The sequence below is a fragment of the Ruditapes philippinarum genome, unplaced genomic scaffold (genome assembly GCF_026571515.1).
Source record: "Ruditapes philippinarum isolate M1 unplaced genomic scaffold, ASM2657151v2 ctg1121_1_1_1_1, whole genome shotgun sequence".
In the NCBI taxonomy this organism is placed as follows: domain Eukaryota; kingdom Metazoa; phylum Mollusca; class Bivalvia; order Venerida; family Veneridae; genus Ruditapes; species Ruditapes philippinarum.
The window spans coordinates 66517-87743 of NW_026863901.1; the positions used below are offsets into that span (position 1 = coordinate 66517).

General features: G+C 32.6%; 1 protein-coding gene across 15 annotated transcripts in view; it reads right to left on the minus strand.

The window, feature by feature from the left end:
* Positions 1-21227, minus strand: part of LOC132723746 (KN motif and ankyrin repeat domain-containing protein 2-like) — a 35252-nt gene that overhangs the window by 5086 nt on the left and 8939 nt on the right. For 4 of the 15 annotated variants that reach the window (XM_060708515.1, XM_060708517.1, XM_060708516.1 and 1 more), the window contains exons 1-8: positions 19426-19760; positions 16734-17284; positions 12755-15923; positions 9072-9299; positions 6095-6182; positions 4819-4836; positions 2276-2425; positions 253-465 (exon numbers count right to left, since the gene is read on the minus strand). In XM_060708515.1, the coding sequence (XP_060564498.1) occupies positions 253-465; positions 2276-2425; positions 4819-4836; positions 6095-6182; positions 9072-9299; positions 12755-15923; positions 16734-17244 (4377 nt within the window). In that variant the 5' untranslated portion in view covers positions 17245-17284; positions 19426-19760. Of the gene's footprint in view, positions 1-252; positions 466-2275; positions 2426-4818; positions 4837-6094; positions 6183-7931; positions 7947-9035; positions 9300-12754; positions 15924-16733; positions 17285-19425; positions 19764-21008; positions 21222-21227 lie in introns of those variants that run through there. The other 11 variants (XM_060708510.1, XM_060708512.1, XM_060708511.1 and 8 more) reach the window with 10 other exon arrangements.

Sequence of the window (21227 nt, forward strand, 5' to 3'; positions counted from 1 at the left end):
TGTTTGTTTGTTTGTTTGTCTGTTTGTACGTACCCAAAGTTCTGTATTTCAATTACCTAAAGAGTTTTCTTAGATTCTATACCAGAAGCAAGAACTCCAAACAAACACTTTGAATTAGTAAAGGAATAAGTGTCATAAACCAAATAATCATCTGCCAAATTCTCATATTAACAATGGTAGACTCACAAACCAAAAGCTGTAGGACTTCCCTAGGAATCTAACTGGTTTAAAGAAAATAAGTTGTAATGTTACCTTGGAAGCTTTCTGGTTAACATTTCCCATAGAGAAAAGTCTCTGTACAACTTCCTCTTGTCTCTGTGTCTGTACACTAGCTAATGTTGCCATGATAACAGCTGTATATCCTGCCTTGTTCATCTTGTTAAGGTCACATACACCAGTATCCAACAATAAACTTACTATGTCAAAGTTGCAATTAGATACTGCATAATGAATAGCTGTATTACCCTGAAAAATAATTTTTTTTTCAAAATTTTAACACCAGTTTTTAGAAATATATGATTAAATTTACATTTAACCTTCCTAGCTATAATGAAATAGAATCCCTAAAAGGTGCCCCTCTATATGTTAATTAGGCACACAATGCACCTTAGTAGAATCACTGACCATCTTCCTGTCAGTTGAAAGGCTTTCTCACAATACAAAGTTAAAATTTAAGTTGAGGGGCAGGTAATTGAAAGTAAGCATTCTTTACCACAAAATTAACTTGACCAATACATTGCATTACCAGCAGGAATATAAATATATTAACAGCCATAGCCACAAGTCATATATACAAACAAGAAACATGGCAATGCCATGAAACCAGGTTTTCAATTATCACCATTGTAGATAAATATGTTGTATTTGAAATACAAATACAAGCAACAAACAATGTAACTATGTGCAATGTAAAACATGAATAATGTAGGAGGAATTGCCACTGAAGAAGTGTTCACTATATATTTGATAACAAAGCTTCTGTGAAAGTTTGGTCAAAATCCGTTGAGAAATGTAGGAGAAGTTGCGCACGATAGAAATTGTTCACTATATATTCTGTATAAGGAAAAAAAACAAAGGGCCATAATTAGGTCAAAAATTATCCAATCACAAAACCCCGACAATATGTGCCAGGGCACTTGATGACAAAGCTTCTGTGAAAGTTTGAACAAAATACGTTGAGAAATGTAGGATGAGTTCAGCACAGAAGAATTTGTACACTATATATTGATAATTCTGTATAAGGAAAAAAACAAAGCGCCATAATTAGGTCAAATATTATCCAATCACAAAACCCCGACAATATGTGCCAGGGCACTTGATAACAAAGCTTCTGTGAAAGTTTGGTCAAAATCCGTTGAGAAATGTAGGAGAAGTTGCACACGATAGAAATTTTTCACTATATATTCTGTATAAGGAAAAAAAACAAAGGGCCATAATTAGGTCAAATATTATCCAATCACAAAACCCTGACAACATGCACCAGGGCACTTGATGACAAAGTTTCTGTGAAAGTTTGGTCAAAATCCGTTTAGAAATGTAGAGGGAGTTCAGCACAGAAGAAAATGTTCACTATATATTCTATATAAGGAAAAAAAACAAAGGGCCATAATTAGGTCAAATATTATCCAATCGCAAAACCCCGACAATATGCGCCAGGGCACTTGATGACAAAGGTTCTGTGAAAGTTTGGTCAAAATCCGTGGAGAAATGTAGGAGGAGTTGCGCACAGAAGAAATTGTTCACTATATATTCTTTATAAGGAAAAAAAACAAAGGGCCATAATTAGGTCAAATATTATTCAATCGCAAAACCCCGACAATATGCCCCAGGGCACTTGATGACAAAGCTTCTGTGAAAGTTTGGTCAAAATCCGTTGAGAAATGTAGGAGGAGTTGCGCACAGAAGAAATTGTTCACTATATATTCTATATAAGGAAAAAAAACAAAGGGCCATGATTAGGTCAAATATTATCCAATCGCAAAACCCTGACAATATGCGCCAGGGCACTTGATGACAAAGCTTCTGTGAAAGTTTGGTCAAAATCCGTTGAGAAATGTAGAAGGAGTTGCGCACAGAAGAAATTGTTTACGCCCGCCCGCCCGTCCGCCCGCCGACATACCTCAATCTAATGACCAGTTTTTTCCTTCGGAAAACCTGGTTAAAAATCTCATTAAGTTCAAAAAGAACAAAATGTAAAATTATAATTCAAAGATAACAATGATCCTGACTGTTAAAGTAATAAATTAATATTAATATCCGAAGAACAATAACTCACATTTGAATCTTGCATGTTTACTATGTACTCAAGGAGTCGTTTTGAAATCTCATTAAAGCATGACAAGTAGTCCTCATTCTGGTGGGCGTCGGCTAGCTTTGATGACGACACCTTAAACCACTCCTTCTGTATTATCTCAAGGCTGTTATTCTGAAACGAAATCCCCTCATTTTGTTATTTCACCCATGTCCAAGCTACTCTTTATCTCTAGTCATGCATTCTACACCCGACTCCTTTCATCTAAATGTACAGTGATCAGGATTCTATATAAGCTAATTGATATTCCTATCCTAAATTGGGAAAAACTGTAATTAACAGTGCCAGGTTTCTAAACGTACAGTGAAGGATATGTTTTAGAAAATATTTACACAGTGACAATTAAATTCAATTTGTTACCCATAACGTGATAGACAAATAAACAGTGAATAGTTTGAGGGATATAGAATATGAGTGATTTTGAAATGTTCAGGGTAATGACACTGACTGGTGCTGATTTGCTTTAATAGTGCCCACTTGTTTTTTAATGATTTGCATTAGTTTGAATCATAATACAAAAGTTTTGTGTCTGTTTCTTCAAAACTGGTATAAAAAGTAACTAAAAATGTCTGCTAAAAATTATAAAAGACTTTATAATTTCAATACAGTCTGCTTTTCCATTTGGTGTAACTGCTTGTATATCAATTATAACAGTTTCTGGACCTTGTACAATAGCTAAACCTGATTTCATTAAGTAGCTGCCAATTGCTACACTCATACCACATAAAATTGTGCAAGATTAATGACTTTAGACATACTGGTTCACATGACTCTGTCACAGAAAGTACTCTACAATCAAACATTGATGGTCAAATGGTTTACGTGTTGGACTAGTAATATAAGGATGGCCAGTCACATGGATTCAAACCCCATCAGAGGCAAGCAAGGAACTTTTACACAAATTATTCAGTATGGATTGGTTCAAGAAACCGATTCAAGAGCGTGTCTTATAGTTTTCTACACAATTGAAATAACATAAATTCTGTATAAACTAAACAATACAACCTACAAATATCAAGTCATATATCAAACTTTCTTCCTTCAGAAATTATCAAGCAAGCTATTTTCTTTAAGTCAGTAATGATCCCTTACAATAAGTAACAAGGACAAATGTGTGCACTGTTTGACTGTTGCAAGCATAGCCCCAGCATACCACATGCAGAATTTCAGCATTTATATAACATCACATAGCAAAAATCTGACGTTCATTAGACAGTGACAAAAAGCTGAAGCTCAACATTAACTTCCAAAGACTGACCTAATGTAATCAAGTTTTATATCACTTTAAGAAAATAACAAAGGTACTGGAATTTTAGAAGTGAGTAATGAAAGAAGAGTAAAGCATTAATTTGAAAGCCTGTTAAAAACAACTGAGATCCAGATTCTTCTGGTTTAAACTCTTGGTAAAATTCCTCTAAATGCTGAATTTAAGTAAACATTTGTTTATTTGACATTGACAATTCAGTTAATTCACATACAATTACATTATAGACATGATTATGAAAACACACTGTAAAAGCAGATATATTCATATGATTTCATTGATGCTAAATATATTGAAAAAAGATTTTATATCACTATTCATGCATCTGATATTTTGCATTGCCTTTTTTCATTTTCCATATAACTATTTGTATTTATTTCTAGACTTTGTCAAACTTAACTTAAAAATATCAATTCTTTTTTAAAAATAACTATTTTCTAAATAAATCTTGTATGAATACTTCTGAATTTACAGTAACATAAACATTTTACATACATGTTTTAACATAATTGTTTGACAGTTAATAGTTGTTCCACAGTACTATATATATACATATAACATATATATATTTTAATTGTTGTAATTTCGTATTATTTTCAACTTATTACCATTAAATACACTAATTAAACATTACCTGCCTACAGACAATATGGCAAATTGTCACCACTACAACTAATTACAAACATGAACAAGAATGTATCAGATCCTGCAATAGAATGATTGTATGCCACATCTGGAAGAATACATAGGGTGTGTCACATGCAAAGCCTGCTGTGACAATGTCTGAATTCATCAATGATCTTACAAAAATAATAATATAGTCAATAAATTATCAGCCCTTAATTATCCTGCCTTAGAACCAGGAAAAGTAATAAACCTATAATGAATATGAATAATTTACACATGAATGATCTATATTTCTAAAATCTCTCACATTTCCACATCCTACCCTTCTAAAACACATTATATTCACATGTGAAGTATACATAATAAAATAAAAATAATGAAGTGGCGTAACTGCCACATTACCTTCAGCACACCCACACTGTTATCTATTTACCATATTTCCAGAGACGGTCATTAAATCTATTGATGAATTCAGCCAGTTTCACAACTTAAGCAAATCACTGTGAAGATTAAACCCGGAAATATTAATTGTAACAAAAAACAGAAGTTGAGGAGAAATATTCTAATAAATTCACTACCAAAGTCTGCAGGATATTACAAGACTTTCAAGACATACCTTCTTTAACTGTTTATACTGCAAATAAATTTCAATGTCATCAATATACCAGGAATGGTTTTTACATGATTTAATATGGGTGAAGGTGACAGGCAAATGTTTGATCTCTATAGAAAAATTACCATATCATCAACTTAATGCATTAACTGGTTAACTCCTATTAATTAAGAAGGACATAACCCGTTAATGCACTAAGGTGATGATATGTTAACCTTTTTTACTGTAATGGTCACTAAATTTCAGCTTTACTGAAGGAGGAAGACCTAAAGTAAAGTCCCCTCTGTGCATAATTTTAGATTCTATTATAAGCACCTGAGAAGAACCACTATTGAAATCCATCAGCAAAACTTCTTTATTAAATAATAAATTATTACCCAAGAGAGATAAGTAAAAACACATGGCTGATGAACAGTGACCTTAAACTTGTATGAGACAGACTTAATAGAAATATTCAAGAAGCTGCCCTCTAAGGAAACATCAAGGTCTTAGTTTTAATAAAAACTTTAGAGATCAGATAACCATTTCACATTTTTGCATAGATATGTTAACATATGGAATACCAAAATAAAGAGACAGAATATGAATAGTATTGTGCAACATTCTCAACAAGATACCTTTGATATCAAATCACATCAAATCATTAATACCTATAGTGTTTCATGGGGGAGAAATTAGAGATGTTTAATGGCATACACTGAAAGCTTCCAAATATGTCATAATAAATGATATGAGCATACATACAGAAAAAAATTGTATTTTCCATTTAAAATTGCAAAATAATAAATTAATTCAAGCAAAATAAGTACAACATCATCTCCAAGACTTTGAATGAGGAGCCAAGTTTACTTACAACCAGTGTAGAGACTGGCCAGCCTGCAATAATGAGTTGACGGACTGTAAAGTTGGCTTCCCAGTTTCCCTTTTTTTTTTAAAAAAACCTGAATTCCAAGAAACTAACAAGAGCTGTTTGTATGAAAGCATGCTCAACTATTCTTTGTGCATATTAAGAGCCTGGACAATGTAGAATATTCCAAGTCCAAAACTCTATGTAAGAATCATGGGCCTCGGACAGTGACCTCCTATTATACTCTTAAGTGTTTGAAGTTTCAACAAATTCCCTTCAGCAGTTTTGTAGATACCAACTTGCACAAAAAGACTTAACCACCTTGTGATACAATAGCTCAAATAGTTCTTTAAATAGTTGAGCTAAAAATGGCTAGTAATTCCAACAAGACTATTACATAACATCAATAGTAAGTTACTTTAGCATTATTACCAGTTGTTTTGTCTGAACCAGTGTTGAATCCTCCAAGTAGGTGGCCAATGTTTGACAAGCTTCTTTCATTGCAGGATCCAGCTCAAACCTGTAACAGACATAATCTCTTACAAGTTGAAACATTGCTATTCTCAAATAAACTAAAAACAAAAACAAAACGTTTAAATAAACTGCTCAATAAACAAGTTTCAATAAACATAAAACTTGAGAAGTTAACATAAGAATCAACATTATAAATAACATTTATGAAGGCTATAAATCATGTGAGCTTGATGAGAATTACAATATAAGCATGATAGAGTGATGTAAGTCTAATATAAAACAAATGCTTGGTATTGTTGTAATGGAGAAATATAATTTTGAGGAAAACTAGGTTAATCTACATAATACAGGTTTTGAAACACAAGAGATTATGAACAACCTGCCCAATTCTAGTAGAATAGGGCCAGGCACATCCTAGCAGTCTGATCACGCCATATATGGTTAGAAGCTTTAATTTTAGAACCTGATGAAGTTACGTTCCAAATTCAAATCATGTTCATTATACGAAGTTAACAACATCAGTATCTTAGTATCAAGAACTGAAGTCCATGTATATTTAACTATTTTGGCTTCAGTTTAATGTGCCAGAGTAAAAATAAAATATTTTTTTTTGTTGGGTTTTACATAGCACACACAAACTGTAAAAGGTCATATGGCGACTTTCCAGTTTTAATGGTGGAGGAAGACCTCAGATGCCACTATATGCATTATTTCAGGCACAAAAATAACCTTAGTAGAACCACCAACATTCCATAAGCTACATGGATAGCTTCCTCAAATGAAAGAATCAGAAGTCCCTAATAAAATAATAGATTTTCCTTTTTATGCAAAAAAACCCTTAAAAGTAAAGTAAAATACAATGAAGAGGGAAGTTGATACTTTGAGTAAATTGAATTTTAGTCATTAAAACTGAGCTATATGTCATAGTGATCTTTTTTATTATCTTCAGTTGACACTAAATATCTTGCCCTGATAATCACACAGTTTTACAGGATGACATATCAGTATAATTTATGTAGTATTTTAACATTTTATCTCCAAAATATATCTTTATGAATGTTTGCATACACTTTAATATAGGTCATGCATAATAAAGGTTGAAAGACCTCCACATTCTTTGAACTAAAAACAACAAAAAAAGACGGATTTTACTTTTCAACTTTTGACTTAAAGAAGCTATTTATATGTAGTTTAAGAAAAACTTCAAACAGTTTTTTAAGTTTTTAAACAAACAATAAACTACATGATTAAAATCATTTCTATTTTACTATTCTAGTTTTAACTTTGATCATATATAAAAACTCTTAATATTGTTTTATTACATGCAGTGTTTAAATAAATAAAAAAGAAATAAAAAAAATATTTTGTTTGACAAACTTTTTTTTTTATTTTCCTTTAAAATTTTCTTTTATCAGTTTATAATTTGATTTAAATTTAAAGCAAATTTCAGGACTTTTTTCAATAAAACATGCACACAGTTATATACCTTAAAATGTATGCATAAACATAAACAAGACTAGCACCAAACCAACAACTTCTCCACACATAAATGCATAATATTTTATTCTATATAAGTAAGTTCTATTGTTTATAGTATTCTAAAAAGTGTACATGCAAACAATCTATAGTGATCTAAATGCTGCCACTAACTGTAGCATGCATTCAAAATGCTGAATGCCTGTTCATTTACACAGATCAATACATATACTGAAATTGATACAGTTATCTTTTATGTTCCTATAACATAGATCTCTGACCAACATACAATAATGTTAAACAGATATACTAGATTTACCTTCTTGGCTTTGATCTTCAAATATAACAAAGAAAAATATTTAATTTTTTTTGTGTGTATTTAAACAGTTTTATCTTTATCCACTGAAGATTGACAACTTAACTTTGTTCATTCTCTACCTCCTCCTTCTTAATAAAAACTTTTGTACTGGGCAGGTTACAACAATAGGTGACATTATTTTCACATGAACATGCAAAAACCATGCAATAAAATAGTTTACGCTTTTAACATATATTTCAACTCAAATTAGGTATAAGCTTTGTCTAATTCAAATGAAGAAACATATCTGCCTGTCTACTAGTTTCACATGTTCTTTTTTTACCTCTTGTTTTTGTTGTTTTTTTTGTCAGCTACTGTGCAATAAAAATTAAGGACTGCTTCACTGTGACAAATCTGTCTTTAATCACGTTTAAACATAACAGAATTTCAATAAGTTTTTGAAGTAGTAATGCATGCATGTACATGTATTTGATGCATTTCTTTTCTGAAATGCAATTAAAATGCAAATTCTTTTCTTGTGGTATCAATGCCTTAAGGAAGTGACACGGTTGTCAATTCAATCATTTCATTAACTGATGATAAATCTCATCTTTTACAGATAGCTTGTTTGATGTAAATTAAGGTTATGCAATGTGCACATGTAATATGATGTAGCTTTATAACATAATAACTACTGTAAGCCTTCTCAATGATATTCTATAATGAAAAGCGGTGAGAAATGTAGGCCAAGCATGGCAGATAATGTATTGAAATAAAAGGAAAATAATGGTGTGTGCAAACATAAAAACGATACTGCTGGCATAATAAGCTACTGGGCTGAAATATATATCAATGACATCTATATAAGCTCTTGAATATAAATAATATATGGGAAATCTGAGTATGCTTAAATGATATATGGAATAGAGGAAATAAAATAGTAAACTGTGAAATCATAAAACACATTCTTCATGCAAACAACACACTAAATACTTGAATTCTGATACCTGGACCTGAACTTGATCATTCTGTAAATTATTCATAACTAACTTGCGGCATGCCAAAAACGTGGTTTTGTGTGTTTAAGATTTCACAGTTATATTTGAGGTAGTAAATGTACCAGACCTAATGATCTGCCTATGCAAGTATAGTAATTCTCACGTTTCTCTAATATTCTGGTCAAACATTTGAGCTCCCGGAACACCATTAGCAATAGCTTCATCATCTTTACACTTATATACAATGCTGCCCTCCCTGCTGTCATAGCAACCCTCATCATAACTACTATCACTGTCAGAAGTTGTCCCCCTTGAACCACTCTCCACCCCACCATTTTCCTCCTCCTCATTTGAAGAGTCAACTTCCTCCTCGTCTTCATCATCAGTTTCACTGACAAAATTATACATGATTCCATGCTGTTACATTATAATAACATTCCTCATACTGGCAGCAGCAAAAACTTCCAAAAGACAGTGTGACCCAGTAACAGATTGCTATCAGCAGTAACAACTCACTCAGTGCCTCTATCCGAATTAGTCTACAATATGGGGACTTCAGGAAAAAAATAAAGGAAAGAAAAAACAACAGAACCTTGACCTTTTCATCTACTTTTTCCACCTTTTGGACAAACTATTTACACATTCCATAAACGTCTGCTCTTCAATGCATACTTCCTTGCTAAAAAGAGTGCATGTCAAGGAATGATAAGGACATGTATATGTACTTTGAGTGTTATTTAGTGCAAATATTTGATAAGAAGATAACTATTAACTTGAAAAATTTTGGCAAATTAATATAGCGTATTAAAATGCTAAGTTGCTTAAAAAGACCCATTTACCCGTAAAAATTGCAAATCACCGCATTTATTAAATATGCACTATCTACATTCAAAGCAATGTGCTTAGATTAGGGGTTGCAGATTGTTATCAAAGGACATCCACTCAAATATATTTTGTATTTCCTCTTGTCTTTAGTTTTGCACTCTTTAAACATCAGTATAAGAAAATGCTATCTTTGCATAATCTAAACAAGCATTATTAATCTATCTAATGATGCCCTACGCACTGTCAAGCACACTGATAAAAGTTGCACATTTATGCAAATGACACGACCATTGTATATCTGTGCAATAAATCACAGTATGTGTAATCATAACCTCAACGCCCACTCACATGTTTCACTAAAATTCCACAAAACCACACATGTTTGAAAACTCACAAAAATACAAAATTCACAACAATCTGTTACACCTACTAAGGAAAAAAAAAGACGAACAAGGGACGACATATAAATATATTAAAATTACATAGAATATACAATATAACCAAAAGCTTGTAAATTTGTAAATGGTATAAAAAGCACAAAATACTGAAGCAAAGGCAGATGAATTTTGGAAGATGAGTGGTATTCACATGTTAAAAATGAATGTAACCTTCACCATGTGTGGAGACAGAAAACATGTGCAAATATTTTCTACACAATTTTGCATCAAAAATGATATTACTTCATATATTGCATAAAAAGAAGCAAAATTAGCAAAACAATGAAATTGCCACAATACATTTACAATATACTGGCATAAATTGGCTTATTTTGAAAGATGAAAAATATGATTATAAATTGTTGCTGAAAGTAAGCACTGGGGGTCACACTGTCTTTGTGGATACAAAACTGTGGAAAACAACATGCATTCTGGGTTATAACTGACTGCAATTTACTATATAATAGAAAAATTAGACATTTATATTAATGTAAATGCCATTTTTTATCTTTTATTTTCAAACTTTTCCTCCAAAAAAGAAGAATTTTACAACATTTCCTGTCCTTAAAAAAGCACCTCTGACTGTTGCTAAAATTTGAATAAGTAAACACAAATTTAAGGCCTTCTATAGTAAAGTACCCCACTCATTCCGATCCATCAACCAATAAATTGGATTTTTTGAGCATGGTAATATTATAATATAAAATATTTTGATAAAGTAATCCTGATGTAGGATTTCTCCTTACATTAAAAACTCATTACAGTTTTGATTTTCCACACCGATACAGATAATGGTCCTTTTTCATTGAGCCTTTATTCAAATATTAATATTCAATAGGGCAAAACATTGACAAGTCACGAGGTAAGTTATTGACCATATAGCACTTTGATATTGTATGTTTACACAAGTTACATTCTGAAAGGTATTTTACAGAAGCCTCAAATATGACAAGTCTTCGAACGTTTAACATAAATGGACCAGTCATTGTAATATTCATAAAGGTAATTTTTCTTCATAGCACTCTTGCAGGTTCACTGAAAATCACTGCCTTAACAAATTCTTCAAGTTTAAACAGTTACACTAGCCTCATTTAACTGCAGCTTTATGTAAAAATACTTCAATATCCTATCAAATAATGAAGTCTTCAAATTTTACAGTCAAAAATTCTTTACATAAAACCATGACTAACAAAAAGAACCTTTTAATAAGGATAACATGAACATAGGCAATAACTTAATGTTTTCTATCATTTTATCACAATTTGTGCTAGACAAAGACAAAGTAAAATGCAGTCAGAGTGTCCAGAAATTAATAACTTTAATAGTCTACAATAACTATAACCCTGCCCATGTGTTATCTGTAGATAGGCAGTTATAAAGCTATACATATCCAAAATGTAAATTTAAATCACTCCTGGAACAAACAATATACCTTTTATATATGAAATGATCTCATATCAAAATTAGCCATCAAGTTAAAGTTCATCTGTGTTTTTCTATCATGACATGGAACATGTACATGTGTGTGTGTATTATTCTGTTTTTATTCAGTTTTACTTTTGATTTTCATTTAACAGTAAAAGGAAAACGAAAGAATCCATAAAAACACTGTATTTCGCCTAAATAAGCTTACTACTAATGAATCATTAGATTCATTACTTCTTCAATTCAATCATTTAGAAAACTATAATCATTTTACATTTTCGTAAGGATATCGTATGTTCCAAGACTGATCAATTTCTATTTGAAACTCAAAATTGTTTACATAGCAAAACGTTGTAATCTTATACAAGGCAAAAATAACGCCTACAGTATTACCAAATTGTCAACAATATCTGTTTAAATCATCACACAATACCTACATACAGTCTTACATATGGTGTAAAAAATCTTAACCCTTCATTTTTGACAAGCCCGAGTGACTATTAAAATACTTGTATTGAAATAGATGTGAAAATAAAATGATTTTTCAAGAGTTATACTTAAGCTCTTTTGTTAGACATTTAAACATGTCAGGTATCATGTGGAGCCTGTTATATAGGACAATACAAGGACATTAATCTTTCTAGTATTTAGAAAGATGTCAGTTTATGGAAATGAGACCAAAAAAATGTTATCTAACACTTGTTTTTCTGTGTGTTTACATAATATTACACAAAGCCCTTGAAATATGTAAAATATGTAATACATCTGCTTTGTAGCTCATGATCAGTAGCAGATAAAATATCTCCCTTTTTGATGTTTTTATCCTCCGAAAATACCTTTTACTGACATGATTTAAACTTTCTTTGCCTAGAGCAAATACAAATGATTGTCACATCAGTGAGAATCTATTGTAAATGTTTAAAATTTTAACACCATAATTATACAGGTAAGAGGCTGTTTCAATAATTTCTCACTTAAATGACAACTTGTCTTCAATTTTTATGTCAGTACACTAAAATGTACAATGTAAAAACATCTAAATCCATTAAAAGCACAATGCATACTCTTTCACAGGAAAAAAAAAGATTGATGCCAAAATGAATAACCAATATAAAAGCTGCATTATTTCTAAAGCAAGCTGTCTGTGTGAACAACTTACCCTCCAACAACTGTGTCCGCAAATGTTATTCCCCTACGGTGACTTCCAGAGTCGATAGAACTCTTCTTCATGATGGACTTTAAAGCTCCTGTTGAACTTCCAGAATCGGACATCCACGACCCTGTCAAAGATTCCAACGCAGAATCTAGTAATGAACCATCTGTAGATGTGGAGAATTCTTCAGTCGAGGTAACAGTGGGCGAGGAGTCACCTTCTCTTACAATTCTAGTTTGTCTCGAAACAGATGATACACTAGACTGAGAAGAAGACAGACCACCGTCTGGTATATTATTTGCCAGCTGATCTAATTCTGATCTAAGAGATAGACCACCAGATGAAGTGGACCCACCACTGCTCGATGAATATCTTGTTGTTACCACACCCGGACCACTGGAGCTTGTCGAGTATTCTGTAATCTCATTAGGCCCACCAATGCTAGAAACATATCTTGATGTAATCTTAGACGATGACGCTCCTTGTTTATCAAGAAGTTCTCTTTCCCTTCTTACTTTTTCCGCTACATCAGATCCAAGAACACGTTCTATAGCTGTACTACCTTGAGCTACAGCAGGACTTGATACATATGACTGTTTAGAGACAGAATCACCAGTAGAACCTGATGTTCTGTAGCTAGAATCATATGAATGTTGGCTAGTATTAAATGACTCGTTAAGGTCACTGAGAGATCCGCTTCTAACAGTGATTGATGAACTAGTTCTACCTTTCTCTACTTCCTGTTCAATTATGGCTCTATCACAGCCTAGAACTTCAGGACCTCCAGTAACTGTTTTAGTCTCTGTTTGAACAGTTCCTTCTGCATCCCCTTTACCATATGTTTTAGTTGTTGTTACTGTGGTAACAGTAAACTGGCCATCTCCAGATGTTCTCCATACTTTTTCTTCAAATACTTCTGTATTTTGCTGGTCATCTTCTGATTTTGAACTGGATGAAGAATCTTGTCTCTGCAATTTTTGTAAGTCACTTGATTGAATAGCACTTTTGGTTTCCACACTGCTGCTGCTACTACTGCTACTACTTTTAAGAGTGGGTGCGGAATATTCCCGCTTTCTTTCATAACCTTTGTCAGTTTTTGTCTTTTCCTGGTCTTGCATTGTCGTAAAATATACTGTCTTTGTCTCCACTCCTTCCTCTTCAAACAGATACTCTTCCTCTGGTGTTTCTTCTTCTATAATTCCATCACCAGTACCCATGCTTCTAACATCTGGCCCAACTGTATTAACTCCATAGTTTCTAGTATCTTTATGATGTATTGTGTTCACGCCTCGCTCCATCAATGGTTTCAGAGTGGTATTGATTCCAGTGTTATATGTTAGAACTTTCTCAGTATTTGTACCAGAATTTTTAACTTGATCTGTAGCTGCAAAGATTTTCATGTCTGTCTGGCAAGTAACATTGAACTGAGCATTTCTTTCTGTCATTGTTGCACTATTATATTTCCTGACATCTTCAGTCTGTGTTGTTTCACTTTCAGTAAACTGTGGTACTGTATTAGTAAACGCATCAAGTCGCCAACCATAATCTGTATTTACAGATCGATTCATTCTATCTGGGAAAGCATCAACGCTTACTGATCGTTTAGCAACTGGATTCCTTACTTCAACATCAATACTACAGTCACCTACACCAATTGACCTTAAATTCCAGGAAGAAATTGCTGACTGAATACCAACAGTTCTAGATTCTTGTCTATTGTCTACTTGAACCATTACACTTCGCACATTTTTCGCAAGAGCATTTCTCAAAGCTGATGTGAACTCTTCACTTCTAAAACTAACATTTGTTACAAGGGCTGTTGTTTCTGTCGTAATTCCTACACTACGCATATTTGGTTTTTCAACAGTATCAAAATTATATGATATGCCAACATCGCGAGTAGAAGGTCGGCACTCAATTCCAACATTTCGTTTTCCTGTTCTATCACTTTGTCCAATTATCACAGTTCTTAACTCTTTCTCATGAATATGCATGCTATCATCAAAAACATTTCCCTCACCAACCCCTACAGTTCTTGTAAGGGGCTTTGACATATCAGGATTGAAAAGTGAACTCTGGTGCTGAGCTCTATCAATTATAACAGTTTCTCTTTCATACACATGTGTTGACTCTAGTTCTGGTTGTAAAAGATACGATTCATTGACATCATGGTCTCCCACAGCTGCCATCCTTACTTTAGGTTTAGGAAGAGTGGGAGGTGGTGACACAGGTGATGGAGGGGCTGGTAATGCATCAGTATTAACACCTCTACTAACAGTGTTCACATGTTTCTGAGCTTGCATTTGCAAGCCTAACAATCTTTTCTCTTCCTTCAGAACAGAGATTCGAACCTGTAGCACTGGAATAGCCTTATTCTGTTCTTCAAGTTCTTTCATTCTCTGTAGACTCACAGACATAGCTTCCCTTATTGCATTTAATGATTCTTTACTTATATTGGTCATGTTAGAAGCTGAGGCAGCCCCGCCCTCATGTGGCATATGAACAGCCATTGTCTCCGCCAAGTGCTGGGACGTTATGTTTGACGACTTTGTTGTTGTTGTTTCTGTTGTTAAAAAACCTTGTTGCTGTTTGCTATGGGGATATATCCTCTCTAGCTCTACAGTCGAAATAGAGGAAAGTGAACTATTTGAATCCCGTCGATCAGAGTCATGAAATGTTGCCGTAAATGTTTCATTGTAAGATTGCAGCTCTTGGGCTACCTGCCTTCCTGTTTTCTTGGGGAATGTGTTAAATTTCTGCGGTTTTTCTCTATGTTGAATGGTTGCAGTACCACTATCACTGTACATCTGCGACCCTTTGGATGACTCCATCATTGTCTCAATAGATGTCAGCGTTTGTCCCACAGAACTATCAATATCATCTAGCAATCTATTTGTTGTTGATTCTTGGTAATATGGGTGAGATTCCATTGGATTCACCATTGTAGAATGGCCTTCAGTTTGTTCCTGATCTTGCAGATAAACTTCCATAGATTTCCTAAGTTTTCGCTTTTCTCGTTGTATATGTTTGAGTTGTTTCAGATAGGACTGATTAGAAAGAGTGTCACAGTAGCTCATAAAATCAACATCTACATGATATCCATACGGACAACATGTACACTTCCCATCTATCATTTGAATAGTCTGTTGTTTCTCTGAGTAAGTTGGACTCACATCTGAAAATAAAAATTTGTCATGAGTAAATTCTAAATAAATATGGTTAAAAATTATAACATGTTATGACCTCTTTTAATTTTGGAACAAAATATTACTCTCCTAATTTTAGTATGTTCAGCGGTTCAGCACTAATTATGAATATGGACCACTTGCTTGCAAGAAATATGCAAACATATTTCTTTCATATAGGTATTCTGTAATTATTCTTATCAAAATTTTGCAAACTTAACACCACACATATAGAGCTAAGCTTCATACACTTAAAATAAAATTTACTATGCCTTTAAGTTTTTGTGCATAGTGACATGTACAAATAAATACTACTAATTCAAACACATCATGTGTGACTTACATTTTGTTTACATATCACATAAAACACACATGAAATTGAAATGTTCTGGTGTCAAACAAGGTTGATCAAATTTCAAAGTAGCTTAAATAATGAAAAATTCTGACCACAAAAACATTGCCAAAGAAAACAATGACTAAGATTAGTAAATAAATTAGGATAATGGGAAAGTAAAACTTTCACCTACTCAGTAACTGGTACAAATTTGTTACAATAAACATGTTCAATGAATACTATAAGCTAACTGTTACATGGTGAAAACCATGTGTTGACAGAAAATGTGCATACTTTAATGAAAAATTACTTTAGAGACTTAATTAATTCATAATTATGTAATATAAAATTCAGAGCTTTACCAAATGAAATTTTGCAAAAATGCAAAAAAAGAAATTGTTGTTGTTTTTTTTTATCTTAATAAAAAATAAACTGAAATTACAAAACATCATCAAACATAGCTCACCTCTTCTCCTGAACTCTACTTTGTCTCGAGGAGACAATGTTCCCCCTGGTGAAGAACCAGGTGATGACCCGGAGAAAGTTCCCGTTCTGCTGGTCACAGTACGTATCATGTTTGATCTCATCTCGGGTTGACCATTTATTTCCATTCTTTCTGTTCTCTGAGACGATGCGGAATGTGCCCGTCGATTTTCCGTATGAGATTCCCTAAACATTTCACGATGTCCATTTTCTACAGTAGCTCCCTCAGACATAAGGCGTCTTTCCCAAGTATTACTCTTAGGTGCCTGTGCTAATTCTTGTTTATTTAAAGGGTCAAGTTTAATTGGTCTAAGCTCTGTTACATGGATCTCTGTTGTTATTGGATGAAAGTCTTTCTTCATTGATTTTATCTCTTTAGTTTCTCTCATTTCTGCTGTAGCTGTTTCGCTTTTGTAGGTCACTCGACTATCAAGGGAGTGATAGCGGTTATCAGGAAGCCCCTGTGGGACAAAAAGTTTCTCGAGATGAGCCATCTTTAAGCATGCATCAGGGGTCGGCAGGCAGCATTAATTTCTATAAATAGAGAGAAAAATAATAGATTAACAAAACTAAATTTTGCAAATTATCTAACTTGATCAAATTATTCTGAAACATATCCTGTCCTACAAAAAATCATCAAGACATAAATAACTGTTATATTACATCAACCAACATGTATGTCTCACAGTTTTGTGCATTTGTAGATTTTAAATGCAAACATCTGCAATTTTAAAATTTACATAGAAACAGAACTGTCATAAAAATCAATACAGAATGTATGAATCAACATATAACAACTTCTGCAATTGATTTCATTCTGTCAGTTGATGAATCATCAAGTCAAATATACACAGATGTCATGTTGACAAACATCTTAAAATTTTCACTGATTGCTAATAAATTCTAACCGAATCCTCTGAACAAATTAGTTTTTAAAAGCCATGAACAATTCACAGAGAACTGTGAAGAGTGACAGACTTTCCATAATTTAAAATCCACAAGATATTAATAACAAATGTACAAGGGCATAAATCCTGATTCAAATTATTAAAACTTTTGATATCAAACTGAACAAATACCAGAGGCCATGTCAAATCTTAAGTCTATCTTAAGACATTTGTTTAGACCAAAGTATACAATGTATTTACAATTAGTCCCCTGGCGGCCTAGTAAACATGGAATGTAATTGACCATAACCAGACAAACCTAGGTCAGTCTGTCTTTACCTACTTTGTAGGGCATTTAATTAAATTGAAGCAATGCCTATTGCCGTGACAATTTTTAGTCAACTGCATGTACAAATTACAAGATGATAATACTGTCAAAGCTTTCTAAAACTAACCATGCTTGTGGTGATTTATCTTCAGGACATTTCAAATATTGTACAGACGTTAGCTCCAAACTATCTCAAATCATATAAAATCAAGCATATACACAATTATTTTCTGTGTTTGTAAATTGTATTTTTTCACTTCTTGCAATTATTGCTGAAATCATATTAATAATACATGTTGAAATTATCAACCTCAATATGCCTGCTTATGTACATGTATAGAATGACTCTCAATAAACTTGAACAGTTAACTGACGACACAAGACCAATTGTGCCACTTGGTGGCCATGGCTACGGACACAGATTCCATGTCCCATTCTGCAGAACAGACACCATGAAGTTCTCCTTTGTACCTTCAGCCATCCGCCTGTGGAACCAGCTTCCAGAGCACCTAGCCACAGCAGTCAACCTTGAGGCCTTCAAGGGAGGACTAGTCATGGGGCCCTAATATGCCGGAGTCGATTTTATTTTTAACATGTTCTTCTTTTAAATCTGCACTTATTCGCCGCACAACACTTTGTACATACACCCTGTACGTCAATGCTCCAGAGTGGGTTATGTACAGTATTGGAAGAAGAGAAGAAGATTCAAGCGAAATGTTCACATTTCTATCATTACAATGCATTTTGCTTTTTAAACTTCAAACATTAATAAAGCTGTTACTCTTCCAGTTCAGTGGTTCTAATGGAATTAATTATCAACAGCGAATGCTTTCAACAACTTATGAATAATCAATTAACAATGACATGGCCTGCAGGTGATCTCCAAATGCATACAGACACTAACATCAAACAATTTAGAAAACCAGTCAAAACATACATGTTTAAATTATCTATTATTTAACAAACTCTATGCACCATTAATTACTTCCACTGCATTTAATTAGAACAAAGACTGCAAAGAAATAAGAATTCCTTTCATCTGTAAACAACAAACATTAAATAGACCTGACTGTAATTTAAAACCTTAGTGTGAAATGTCAATTTTTCATAGCTCCTAATAACATTGATGATTCAAATTTTTCTTTTGATATAGAGATCACTTATAAAAACAATTTTATTTTCTGTAATATTCAATAAAAGCAACTTTTTATGAATGACAGTAAACATACTTACCAGAAAATTGTCTAATAATAAGTAACCCATATCATATACCGATACATAAATATTGTATTACTGTACTTCAAACAAATAAACAATGATAATCCAAACTGATAAACATACTTGACTTTTGTAGCACTGTAATAATACTAGAATACTTATTCCCTACAAAAGCGTTTAGAAAAATGTAAACAAAGAAAGAATGGCACAAACTGTAAATCTCCTTTTCATATAACATTTACCTAATAAAGTTCGATCATCAAAACACTTGTAATAAATCCATCACTTTTTACATATACAATGTTCCTCTCATTCTAATGTTTAAGCCCACTTGATACAGGTATGTTATATCTCTCCTTTTAATAACAATCCGGTACTTAATACTGACCACTTTTGTTCAATGAACATACACACTTGTCTAACCTTGTTTAAATAGGTATATGGTAAATTTCTTGATTGCTCGCCCAATATTTTCCTTAAACTAATCCTTAACCAGATAATCCTGCTCTGCTATTTAAGTAGTATCAAATCTACTATCTATTTAACGTAACTGGTTTACATTGAAATTTCTAACAATCCCATCCGCCTATGCAAATTACATGTAAATAACTTTAATATAAATGTTACACACCAGTAAATATTCACCATCGTATTTATGAACTGGATTTGTTAAGTAAGTGAAAATGCTTCCCACTATGATCGAAAGTTGAAGTGGTAATCACCTGTCAAGATAAACTCGGCAAAATGTCCGAAACATTCAATTACCTAAAATATCACTTGTGGCATACAGGCTATTATCGTTAAAATGAACAGAGATTTTCATCTTAATGACCCTGATTGTTTGCACTCATTCATAAAACTACATTTTTTCATAGTCTTAAAGTCTCCATTTTGTATGAAAGAATTGGTTATATGCCATTATGAACTTGTTATTAGTCACATCATAAACTAACAAATATTAACCCAAAGTCATCACCATTAGAACAATACTTGTCAAATAAATCCAATGAATGCCTATTAATAGTAAAGTTTATGGCATATCAATAATGTTTATATTTTATATCAATATTCTAATAAAGGGAATCTTTCGATGGTCAATTCGTTAATAAAATATATGCATTATACAAAGAAAAAGCCAAATACTTTCATGCCTAATATAGATATTTTGTAGGCACGGAAACACGTAAATTAATTCTAAAATAAGCTATTGGACATTTAACACATTAACAGTCAAATTGATAAAAAGAACTGGTACATCATGGTGGAAATTGGAAGAATTTTGACCTATATTTGAAGCTAGAACATCAAACATAGCACCAGTCATATTTACGCCGACCTAACACATAATTATCGACTGCCCAGCAAACACTAATCAAATATTGACAATGTATTAGAAATCAAAACCAGTTTGTATTTGATGGCAATAATGTTAACGGAAGCATATATATTTTAACATAAAGAGGCAATCTAAACCTTTTTTTATTGTATCATAAACTGTATAACTGAAGCCAAAATATTTCTAACACATTAAAAGTTGGAAATTGATCGCATAACCTAGAAATGAAAGTTTTCGGTCATAAAGTTTTACAACAATGGCTGCAGTCAACAAATTGCAATAAAAATAACTTCAAGCCACTAGGAGCATAAAACTTTTCCTAAAGTTCATGTTCAAATATAGTAACTTTGAACAAGTTAATCAATGACAAATATCAAATGTATACATTACAGGAATAGAGGAAATAAACAAATACAAATTTCCTTTGATATATATACGACTACTGTGAAAAAGATAATACAAAATTAACTTTCAAAATTAAACTTTCACCTTTTAACTTCACTGATAATCCAGTTGTAACAAAACGCATTTAAAAGTTAAAAGAATCTCAAGATTTTAGTTCATTTCTTAAAATCTGCCTTTATTACTATAATCCATGTGAAATGATCACACTTGAACTTGCCTTTTAAAATCTCTCTTTAACTCCCTATAAGATAAAAGAAACAGACAATTGTAGATTTTCAAAACAACACTAACTGCTTGTACGCC